The 12,165-nt window shown below is 39.7% G+C and overlaps 1 protein-coding gene across 1 annotated transcript in view; it reads left to right on the forward strand.

Annotated features, from left to right (window-relative positions):
* Positions 1 to 2,154: 2,154 nt before the first annotated feature.
* LOC128732897 (disintegrin and metalloproteinase domain-containing protein 30) overlaps positions 2,155 to 12,165 on the forward strand; it is a 439,446-nt gene continuing 429,435 nt past the window's right edge. Inside the window, exon 1 of the mRNA XM_053826334.1 lies at positions 2,155 to 2,202. Within this exon, the coding sequence (XP_053682309.1) occupies positions 2,167 to 2,202 (36 nt within the window). The 5' untranslated portion in view covers positions 2,155 to 2,166. The remainder of the gene's footprint in view (positions 2,203 to 12,165) is intronic.

The following is a 12,165-nucleotide window of genomic DNA, read 5'->3' on the forward strand; positions in this document are numbered from 1 at the left end:
AGCCTTCAGTTGATGTTTTTCGAATCATTGCTCAATAAGATCAGGTTTGTAGATTTGAATCGCGTGCTTTTAAGTCGTAAAACATTAAGTTATTTAAACCAAATCAACCGCATCATTTAAATCACGTGCATCACGTGAGTTTGAGAAAACATCATTGTTGTCATGGCGAAGATGTTCATTTGGAAACAATTTAACAAAATCAAGATAAAAAAGTTACGATCGCCCTATTACCTCATAGATTGTTTTTATTACCAATCCTTCTCCCACTTTGGAGACATTTTACCAAGTCGATCCTTTTTTATCAGTAGCACATCCTTGCCACAGCAAAATACCTTCTTTTTCACTATTTTTCCAGTGAAATGGCAAACGTACGCAGACGTGTAGAATCAGATTATAACCGAGCACCAGGCTTCGTTTTGCACATCTTATGCATACAGAGGCAACGCAATCTGCTTCTCACAACAATTAAGTGCTTTCATTTTCTCTTCAACCGTTTTCTCCCCCTCCGAACGATACCTGAATACTGTTTTCTCTTACGACCACTCATCTTGCGCAGAAGGAGCACAACGACCAGCAGGCTGGAACGATATACTCCGTGACCTTGAGAGCATGCATTCGGTAGCGCTCCGGCAGAAAAAGAAAGATGAAACCAAACTGATGCTCACTCGTCGGTAGAGCAAAACAGCAAAGCACCGCAAAAGCGAAACAAAACTCGTCGCGTCGGAGAAGTTATCATCCGATTGAGAGAGAAAATCAAGCAAATCGATTCGGGTTCTGCGCTTTGCCAATGAAACGCCGAGAATTGAGATTTGTAGCAGAGCACGGCAGAAGCCTGCCGAATACTAAAGCTGTAGCTGTAGATATTGTATAATGCATTCTGCATTGTGCTGCCCGCAGAGGAGCGTGACAGTGACATTGGTTAGTTTTGTTTCTGCGATTGAAAACGCAAAGCTCTCGTTTTACGTAAGTAAAACAATCAACTTTACTCTGTCCTATTCTACTGAGAAAAAAAATCTATTAAAGTCATCTGCACTCTCTTGCCCAGACACAAACTATATAATTAAAAGTGGTCTCATAATCATTCGATTAACTCTCGAAAATTCACTTTTCTCTACCCCCGAAAGGATTGAATATTTTGTCTTCGCAGAAGACGACCTTCAAGCTTTAACTCGACAGAGAACGCCCTCTATCGTGCCTTCCATTCGTACGCGCACCCCCGTCCTCGGTGCCGTGGAGTGGCCATGTGGCGGGAGAAAGGTGTTACAGAAACAATGACAACGCCCTCCTACACTAAATGGCTTTATTTTCGTTTAATTTAATTACTGAGCCCTAGTGCTAGTGCTGGTGGTGCGATGGAAGTTAAATTAAAAAGTTGTTCCTCTCTACCCAGTCGCCACTCACCCCGCCCGGTTCGCCCGTTTTCCGTTCTTCGTTTGGTGGGGGAGTTGAGAAAAAAGGACTTCCGAAAATTCGAAGCACAAAAAAAATAACAAACGCACCGCACCGAAACCGAGACGCCCCGAACGAACGGAATAATAGTAGTGGGATCCACTTTGGTGGCTGGACGAACGCCCGGCACCAACCGACGACCGGGGCCGGGTGGAACTGGAAGTGAAACATAAGCCAAATGGTTTTGCTTGCTTGCCTGCTTGCTGCTTGCTACCGGTCTGGTCTGACATGCATCTGCTTTTAAGAGCACTTTGTAACTGTCATGTACATGTCAGCGATAAACAATAGTCCTTGCGAGGCTGACCAGCCAGTCAGTGCCCCGCCGACGGCGGCGGTGCCGCGCGGTGCCAAAACTACCATACACACGATTTTCTCGGTTCGGTTTGGGGAAGAGGACGTAGACAAGATAGTGTCAGGAAGGCAGGCAGGCTGGTGTATGACCGTATGTAAACTACAATTACAAGAGCATTTGATTTACTAAATACACGAGCTGGAGTCATAAATCAACGGTCTTAAAACCCGCTATAGTTCTCGCTTAAGATTGGAACCATTTTCATTCGCGATTTCTAATTCAATTCTTTTCTCTTTCTCTATTTCGTCCCAGGTGAGGTGGAACGACTCCTCAAGGAGCACCAGCAGAATCAGGAGCTGGTGGACAAGATCGGTAGCAACTTCTACCAGATCATCTACCCGGTGCAGCTGCGGCACCACGAGAAGATGGGCATCTCGACGCGAGAAGTCGGCGCACCAAAGGTACGCTATCGTTCCAATGGTTGGGCGCCTGCCTCATCCTTCTTCTCATCATCATCACTATCACCACAACCACCACTATCATCATCAACCAGAAATTCCATTACCAACACCAATACCAACACTATGCACACGAAAAATGCCACACGCACACGAAAGTCCTCGTCGCACTTCTCGAACGAGGCCGCCGCCGGTAGTAGTGTTAGTAGTAGCGGGATGATGATGAATGGCGATGATTACGGCCACCGGATGGTATGTGGATTTGTTTTATGTGAATGTGTGTGCGTGTGGGTGTGTGTGTTTTTTTGTTTTTGTTTAGCACTTTTGTTTTGTGTTTTAAGGTGTTCCAGCACAACTAGACTATATCTTCTCGATACTTGTATAGCAATCTCAACTCCCAAGTGAGGATATAAGTTTTATAGTACTCTTATTGTGGTTTTCTTGACCGATTTTGGTTATAAAACCCTTCAAAAGTGTGTAATAACCTTGAATTATTACTCGGGTTGCTTGTACAAAACAAAAATTTGGTCAGAACAAAAATTTTACTAAATTTAAAGATAACAACAACAAAAATTCACTGCGCTTGTTCACTCACCGGGGACGGACCGCAAAAAGTGATTCACTCTGCGGCGGCCACCAGCGCACACACACATCAAAAATAATGATCCAACCGCGACCTCGCCGTTGTTCAAGCTAAGGCTTTTCCGCCATACAAATTATTGTGCGTTCATCCTTCCGCGAAGCGAGAAGGTTAACCTACCTACGTAATATACCGAATTTCGTTCGTACCGCGGCTGGCCTCGGCCTGGTCGTAATAGCCGGTCCTGTCCGTCCTGATAGGGAAAAGAAGAATACCGACGAGCGCGTTGGGCATTTGCAAATGAATAAATAATACACAATATTTGGCTTTATTGCAACTGCTTCGCTTATGGAGTGGTGCTGTGCACCTCGACCGTCACCGTCGCCGTCGGTCGGACTGTTGTCAATCCTTTTCTCCTTTGGCCGACCGGCCGAGCGGGCCTCCCTGTCCTGTCCGTCTGTCTGACGCAGGGGCACACTGACTGGCGCACGCAAAATGTATATATTTTTTGTATTAAATTGGATCGCAGCCTAGTTTGTAGTCAGTCCCGTTGATCGGTGGAACCGAGTCGATCCGAGAAGAGGGCCGGGTATTTTCCAATATTTTATTCAATGTTTTATTTCGTTATTATTATTGCTGTTATTATTAAGTGAAAATTCCGTTTGTTTTTCACCGAAATGGTTCGATTCGGCAATGGTGAAAAAAATGCGCTTCAGCCAGCCTATTGAATGTTTGCCAGCATCACATTGTGTGTGTGTTGTTCGATTTGCAATTTTGTTTCGAGCCATCAAAGCGCTGAATTCATTACTGGTAAAATTTTTCGCATGAAATCCGAGTTTTTTTTCTCCCCAGTGGGAGTTAGGTAGGTTTTATGCATAATAAAACTAGCGTGAATGAAGTTATGGGACAAGCTGCTGAACTGATTTTTTTTTAAATTGTCAATTAGTGATCTAGAAATGATTGCTATGTTCACCTAGTAAATATGTAACAAAAATTCTGTGAATTTTTGGAAACAGAATTTGAATAATGATTTAGGATCTAATTTGTTTGCGTTATTCTCTTTATTTAATACTCGGCATGAGATTTTAGCGATCCAATGGCAAGGTTCAGTTCATGGCGGTGGTCCGTTAACGATCCTGCGCCGAACGAATTATGGACGGGCCAGTACTGTCGGTCCTGAGCTATAGTTCTACAATCCCCTCGAAAACCAGCTAACCGTGCAGCGTCCACGACAGTGCACTTCCACCGGGTCTGCCCCAAAGTCTACGGTCTCTTGCTGGTTCTCTGTTGAAAATAGTTTTCGGTACTCTCTCGTCGGGCATTGTGGCTACGTGCCCAGCCCACCGCAGCCTGCCATATTGTATCACCATCCAGCTCCACCTCGGCACTAACACCGTCTGGACTGCCACGTTCCCTGCATGCAACAATATACTTCGTTTTGGCGATGTTAATGGTAAGACCCAATCTCGCTGCTTCCCGTTTAAAAGGCATAAAGACCTCTTATACTGCTCTACGGTAGATTCCGATGATATCGACATCATCCGCAAAACCAAAAATCAAGAAGCATGAGAGATCTCGTGAAGGTAGTCCCATTCCTTTCCACGTTTGTTCTTCGTATTGCATCTTCCAAAGCACTGTTGAATAGCAGTTTGAAGAGTGCAGCCCCTTGCTTCGGTCAATCCAACGTCACGAAAACGGTTGAGGTCTCACCTACTATTCTAACGGACGCATGATTTTGTTCCATCCAGCGTCGCACAAATTACCGCAGAATGCTGAAAACCATGTTCTAGCATTATCTGCCACAGCTCATTTCGTTTGACTGAATCGTACGCCGCTTTAAAATCCACAAACAGGTGCTGTGTCTGCAACTGTCCCGGAACTTGTACGGTAGCTGACGCCGACGAAGGATCGCCGCTAATGGTCTTAGTCTATAAAACAGAATACGGGATAGCACCTTATATAGGCAGAATTGAGCAATGTAATGCCTCGACAGTTTTTACAGTCGATTCGATGTCTTTTTTTTTTTTTTTCAAAATAGGGCAAATGAAGCCAACCGACCACTCCACTGTTTTTTGGCTCCACAGCTTGGCTGCTACCGCCGTTTTGTCAGTAAGCTGGATCATTGTACCTACATCCCAATCTATAGCTATAAAAATGTCTGTCTGTCTGTATGACCTTAATAGACTCGGAAACTACTGAACCGATCGGCATGAAAATTTGTATTCAGGGATTTTTGCCGGGTGGCCTGGGAAAGTTCTGGTTCGAGACCTTTTCCCCCTCCGGAAGGAGAGGATCCCATACAAATGAAAGACAAATTTCTGCATAACTCGAGAACAAATCATCCAAATTTGGCTCGTGGGGGTTTCTGGAGGCAGGATTTATTTCTATGGTGATCTGAGACCCCTCTCTCCACTGACTGGAAGGGGAGGTTCATAGAAATGAAACACAAATTTCTGCATAACTCGAAAACTAATCAAGTAAACGATGTTATGACATCTTTCAAATGATATTTAACAAGATCAACACTTGGTGTAGTTTTATTGAAGTTTTGAGCAACTCTTGAAAGTCTTTTTAAATAGATCGCGATAAAAATAACATGTTTTGAGGACGTTGGACGTGTTTTATTGGAGTTTTGTAAAATTACAAGTTACCTTGAAACTGAATTTTTTTTCTTGTGTTCTTTGTATTGTTTAAATTTTCTTCAAACTTTTTTGATTCTTATTTTTAGATATTGCTATGAATTTCCTTTGAAATTTGTTTATTTGCTTCGTACTCTTTATACAAATTGTGCATTCTTCTCCATTCTTATGATCAGTGATTAGAAATCTCATGTTCATTTTATACAATACGACCGCATTAACCCTCTAACGGGCAACACCGTAAAAACGATGCGATCAAGCTAATGACTATTTTATCATGAAAGTACCAACAAAAAAACCTTAAGTTCTGATTTTCATGCAAAAATAATTATCTGGAGGAGCGCCAGGCAAGAAAAAGTCCAATTTCTCTTTTTCTTTTTTCATGCCTAACGCTCTGCCCAGATATTTTTTCAATTCAGATATATTACAAAATTAAAATAATGCATGAAATTTACTCATAGAAACATTTTTTGGGTCAATCATTTTGTTCTAGATGTCCTTTTCCTTCAAAAGTAAAAAAGAGAATATTCGCGCATTAATTATTTTCGGAATTTTTCGGAATTTTTGTTTTTGAAAGATGATAACTTTTGAATGCATGGTCAGAATGTTATGATATTAGTATCAAAATGTCAAGAAATTTGTTCTGAACACATTTTGCATGTTGCCACTTAAAAACAAATTACGTATGCGGCTCTGGAGCTCCAAAGGCGAAGGCCGTCTACAGACGGTCTTACCCGTTAGAGGGTTAATGCCAAATACTGCTCATTCTTTGCTGTTTCTAGTACCGAAGAAGAAATAAACTTAGCATTGCCAACCTGAAACCAACGATTCGAGCGAATCACTTGCGTTTATGTTCTTGTTATTACATTCATTCATTCATTCATTCATTCATTCACAAGTATAGTGAATGAAATCAAATGTGAATCATTCATTTATTTTGAACGGCCAACAACGGCAAACGAAATTACAATAAACGTAAACATTGCTCCGAAGTTTTGATTAATTTCTTTCCGCCAGGTTTCGGTTGATTTTAAAGAACAGACAGTTTGAAAAAACTTAACTTTGAGATCTAAAATATCAGTCAAGAGCAAGAACATTGACTGACAGGTTAGTCGAGCAATCATTCAGCCAGCACTGCAATTCATGAATGAGTAATTCTCGCTTAAACGGGGCCACTACTGACACGAGGTGTTCAAATATTGAAACTTTTGCGGTTAACTGGTTGAAAAAATAGTTAAAAAATAAGAATTACACTTTTGATACCTAGAAATAGTGGACCCCTCGTTCGCCAAGGGGCCGCAGTTTCAAAAAAAGTTGAATTTCACCAAACCTTGAGACCTATATCATGTGATATTTCATAAATTTGCCATGAAACAACTAACAAATGACCCGGTTCTGTAAAGAAGAAGAACAAGGCTTTCAAATGGAGTAAAAAAAATTTTGGCGCCTATCGTGGCTTTGGTCGCCATATTGGATTTTATCAAAAAACGGCTATTTTCACCATGAGTCCCACAACCAATTTTCATTTTAAGACCACCATTGGAAAGCTGAGAAAAATTGCTGTAAAAACGTTCATCAGGTTAGGTGTGCAATGGCATTAACTAAATAAAGCAATTAATTTTCTGTAGCAAGATATTTCATTAGTAGCTGTAACCCCCGCCCGTCGCCTGACGGGCTAATTGAAAGCAAATTAGCGGTACGTTATGTAACTCTTTGAAGTGCAACTACGTTACTTTTGCTCGTCTTGAATGCAATCTGCTATGATTGGTTTGAATCTTTGCTTAATGTGGGCGATTATTACCACGAAAATACATATCGCGCACCTCGTTTTGGCGACAGACATAAGCCTATTATATTTATGATGATTATATTTATGATGATGATATGAGCGTTGTAAACCTTGATACAGATAATTAATTGTTTCGTTTATTTAATGCCAGTACACATGTAATTTGATTAATGTTCCTTATAGCATTTTTTCTCAGCTTTCCGATTGTGGTTTTTTTTCCATGTGTGGACTCATTACTGCGACCAGTATAGTTGATCTATTGTGATATCGCCCGGGTGTTTGCTGTATGACCTGCACTGCATTTATTTTGCTATAATCGCTATTGAGTGAGCGATATGCTTATTGAATTGTTTATGAGTGCTTGCGTGTATTGGGGTTTACCCTTCCTTCAAAGCTTGATCTACTTTACCCACTTATTCCTCGCTGCCAGCACTATCCCATATTACAGTCGTCCCTGGCGAGGACGTATCTCTGACCAGTACACTTAACTATAGGAGGGGCATTTGCACTGTCAAGAGGCTTCAGAGGGTAAATATAGACTTCAGCACGAAGGAAGGGTAAATGGAGGGGCCTGAGAATAAACCCATACTAAAGTCACTTGACATCGAATGGCTTGATTCTACTAAGATTCGAACCCACGACCACTCGCTTGTCAAAGCAGACTCGGTAACCTTACGGCTACGGAGCCCCCCGATGGTGGTCTTAAAATTAAAATCAATTGGGGGGATCATGACGAAAACGGCGATTTATTGATAAAATCCAACATGGCGGCCAAATCCAATATGGTCACCGATTCTTTTTCACTTCGTTTATAAACCCTATCTCTCCTCTTTCCAAAACCGTGTCGTTTGTAGTTAGTTTTAAAGCAAATTTTGAAAATATCACAATAATTATATGAAAATTGTGAACCTTTGTTCTATTCAGTTAGAACCATTGCACACCTAATTTTATGAATGTTTCTTATAGCATATTTTGTCAGCTTACCAATGGTGGTTTTAAAATGAAAATCGGTTGTGGGCTCCTGATGAAAACGGCCTTTTTTGATAAAATACAATATGGCGACCAAATCCATGGTGGCCGCCAAAAAATTTTTTACTCCATTTGAAAGCCCTGTTCTTCTTTACAGAACCGGGCCATTTGTTAGTTGTTTCATGGCAAATTTATGAAATATCACATGATATAGATCTCAAGGTTTGCTCAAAATTCAACTTTTTTTTTAAACTGTTAGGCCTCTTGGCGAACGAGGGGTCCACTATTTCGAGGAATCAAAAGTGTAATTCTTATTTTTTAACTATTTTCAACCAATTAAGCGCAAAAGTTCCAATATTTGAAGACCTCGTGTCAGTAGTGGCCCCGTTTCAGCGAGAATTACTCAATGAATTGTTTTGAAGGGTAGAAAACTGATAAAGTCGTACACTGTCAGAAGTTCAGTAATCATGTCCATGGACTGACAGTTAAAAGAATTCTACCAGAAGTGAAACACTATGCGCTGAATGCGTTTTATGTTCACTTTCATGCAGGGCTGTCAATTTTTTCGAGTACTGGTTGCGATTCTGTAAATATTGTTTTAGTTTTTCCAAACGCTTATCATTTCTCAAGAGCTTTCGACTTTTTGAAGTGTTCTTGAAGTTTGTGTGATTTCAAATTTCTTTGACTGCCTTACTTTGAATCTTTTCTTCAGAATATTTTTTGTCAATTTCTGTTTTCTTTCTTTGAAATTCGTCAGTTTCAAAGAACTTTTACGAATTCTTTCAAAATCTTCTTTATCGTTTCATACATTTTTACAATTTTTTTAACTTTTAAAATTATTTTCATCATTATGATTGCTCTTTTTATTATTCAACATTTTTTGTATTTTGAATGCTGTTAAATTTATTTAAGCTTACTTCTTGTTTATCCTTACAGGAAAATTTTACAATCCTACTAAACTCAATTAGTTAGGCGTAACACAACTGCATAAATAAAACTGGGCAAGAAAAGATTACAAAACGGTTGCGCTACCCGAAAAAAAATTAACATTAAATTTTGTAGTAGAAACAATGCATCTACAACAGTTTTTATTGTTAACATTAAAAATTATGGTAAATTTATTGAAATTGTAAATTGAAATTGTATTAATATTTTTGTTTCTTATTTTACACTATAGAATTGGTCATATTTCATCATAAATTTTTACTGCCTTTTTTAATTATATATTATTTTTTCGCCTGAAAAATTTACCATAAAAGGACGAAAACTTTTACTGTAAATGAAAATTTTTGTTCGCGAAAAACTAGATTTTTTGATTGTTAAGATGCTTAACAACTCGTCAGTTTTATGGTAGAATCTCTGAAAACCTTGAAAGTTATGGTGGACAACAATAAGCTTGATGGTTTGGTTATCTTTTCTGACAATAAATTTTATTGTTTTTACTGTATTCTGTATCCCACTGTTACCATAATCATAATATATAACATTATGACATAAAAATCATCTGACTAGTAGTCTTAATGAAAAAATTCTCCAATTGTGGCTTCTATTAAATAAATTAGTCTAGTCGCTCTCGAGCCGCTCATGAATTGGCACACTGTAATCACAGACAAACAGACGAGACACTCGCGTTAATCGTCCAAGCAAAAAAGACTCATTTTTCTAAAAACATGTTTCGCAACATGGCACCATCGAACGTTGCTTCGGGTTTCCAGTATAAAACCGTATATATGTAAAAACCTTACAGTATAAAACCCTACAAATCTAGGTTACTCCGCAGCGTGCATAATGGTGAGTGTTAGAGTGCAAGCAGAATGTGTAGGACGATGGTTTTTAAAGGATTTTCTTCTATGTGTCATGTCAGTTTGTCAGTGCTAAAATTCAGCACTTAATTAAACAAAGGTAAAACATTAGCACAAAATTGAAGAGTGTATGGGTTGAGCATGGGATTCCGCGGCTCTAAGCTACAAAAATCAGAGGGGTTGTGCACAAGACACGACCGCATAGGTGACGTAGGACTACGGTCTATTTGTAGCGATAGTAGGATGTATCAATGTATGTAATAATACAATTCTTCATGTATACATGCTATATGCGTTGTACGTAGCATTTATCAAAGTAGGTACATTGTATACGTTCAATCCTCAACAGATTTAGGAGTTATTGCTATGAATTGATTGAATCTATGTATTTATTAAAACGAATCAGTCACACTAAACCAAACAGTAAATCAGTTTTCATGATCTGTTTCTACGTTGAATAGTGCTTTTCCTCTGGTAATCAGGACACGATACGCACTAGTTTTCAAAAAGCTGAAAATTTTAAGCAAAACTTTACTGCGGCTTACAAACGAAGGATACTGATTTACAAGCTGCAGACGTTTAGGAAGTGGTAGAAAATGTCGTTCGTAACCAGAAAACTTATTCCCGTCAATTGTTGGTCGTCCGCAACGGCGAAAAATTCAACTTTTCCCTCGTTTCCTGTGTTATTATCGTATTAACTGGACAAGAAAATATAATAAACTCTTCAATTGTTGTGTGGTCTTTAAAAGAACCGATTGTTTGTTTGTCATAACTCCAGCTTGCAATAAACGCATTTAACGTAACTTTCTTTTTGGTAAATGGCCTTTTTCAACGATCCAACCGGAAAGCCATAGCAGCTATGCGATCGACGAAGCCGTTCGTGTATAGTCATGACTCACGATGAAATGCCAGTCCAGGTGGCCAGCTGCAAGCGACGTGATAATTCTGGTCTTTTTGTTGTCGTGAGCAGCACTTCCGCAGTTAACTATTCAATCACGGCAGCCAGCTCCAGCTTCAATAGTTTCCTTTCCTCAGCAGCCGATGAATACGACTAACCGGGAACTGCAGACGTGCACGACTCGAGCGTAACTTTCGCTTGCTCTTGATGCTTTCTCCTTCGTCGCGTCCAGACATGCCAGTAAGATGTTGGCAGTAGCTCAGCTAGCGTTTGAATAATGCTGTTCGCCGACTTACCTCGTGTTATGTACCACAGCAAGCGACAAGAATCGGTCCCGGCTATTTTTCGTGGTCCTTCATTCTATCATCTACGTTGAATAAAATGGAGCATTTCAATTTCAGTGTGAACAAAAGAGCAAAGTTACCAATGAGCTGTTCGCCTTTTGCTGCCAAAGAAAAATTACGTGCGTCCATAAACCAGCAGTAGTAATTTCGCAGCTGGCATTTTGGCGGGCAGACTGTGTGGTGACGAGAAGACTAATTTGCAGTTGGCTGTCCGTGTCGACGGAGAAATGAACAAATTTTTCTTCGGAGTTACTAGAGGTGTTTTGCTAAACATTCAAGCTTTTGTACTACCCAAGAAAAGTGAGAAGAATGCCGATATTTCTAACAGTTGCATTAATTACCAGACACCGTGCTTTTAAGGATGAAAACATGGCTTTATGAAGATATAAAAGATTATTGTTCTCCGCTGATTACAATAAAGTTTATTGGGCCAGCAGTATTTATTAAAACAAAACATTGGGTTTAGTTTCCTGCGTTTTCCTGCGCATTTGTTGCGGCGAATCAGTGTTTAATTTGGTGTTAAATGGATTTTATTTGCTATCACTTATTCACGGCAGACAATTTTTCAACGTGACGATTATTGACTATTGAGCACAATAAGGAATTATCAAAACAAATAGCAATCAAGGAGAAATGGTAGACTTTCATTTAGTTCTATAGTACAATTAAATTTAGTTGTTATAGTACAATTAAATGGAATTTTCCAGCGACTTTCTCGTTGATTTCTGAATTGTACCAAGACTTGTTCGATAATAATTTGAAAACCCAGTGGGGTGGTTAGCATTCACGCCTCTCACACCGAGTTCAAATTCCAACGACGTAGAAGTCACGAATTACTCAAGTGGAATAAACTATGGAGTTAGTTTCCGAGATCGGTCTCACAAAAGAACAATACTCGCGAAACTTTTCAAAAGGACCTAAGTAACATTGAGAGACTCTCTTCGG

The sequence above is a fragment of the Sabethes cyaneus genome, chromosome 1, assembly GCF_943734655.1.
Source record: "Sabethes cyaneus chromosome 1, idSabCyanKW18_F2, whole genome shotgun sequence".
NCBI lineage: Eukaryota > Metazoa > Arthropoda > Insecta > Diptera > Culicidae > Sabethes > Sabethes cyaneus.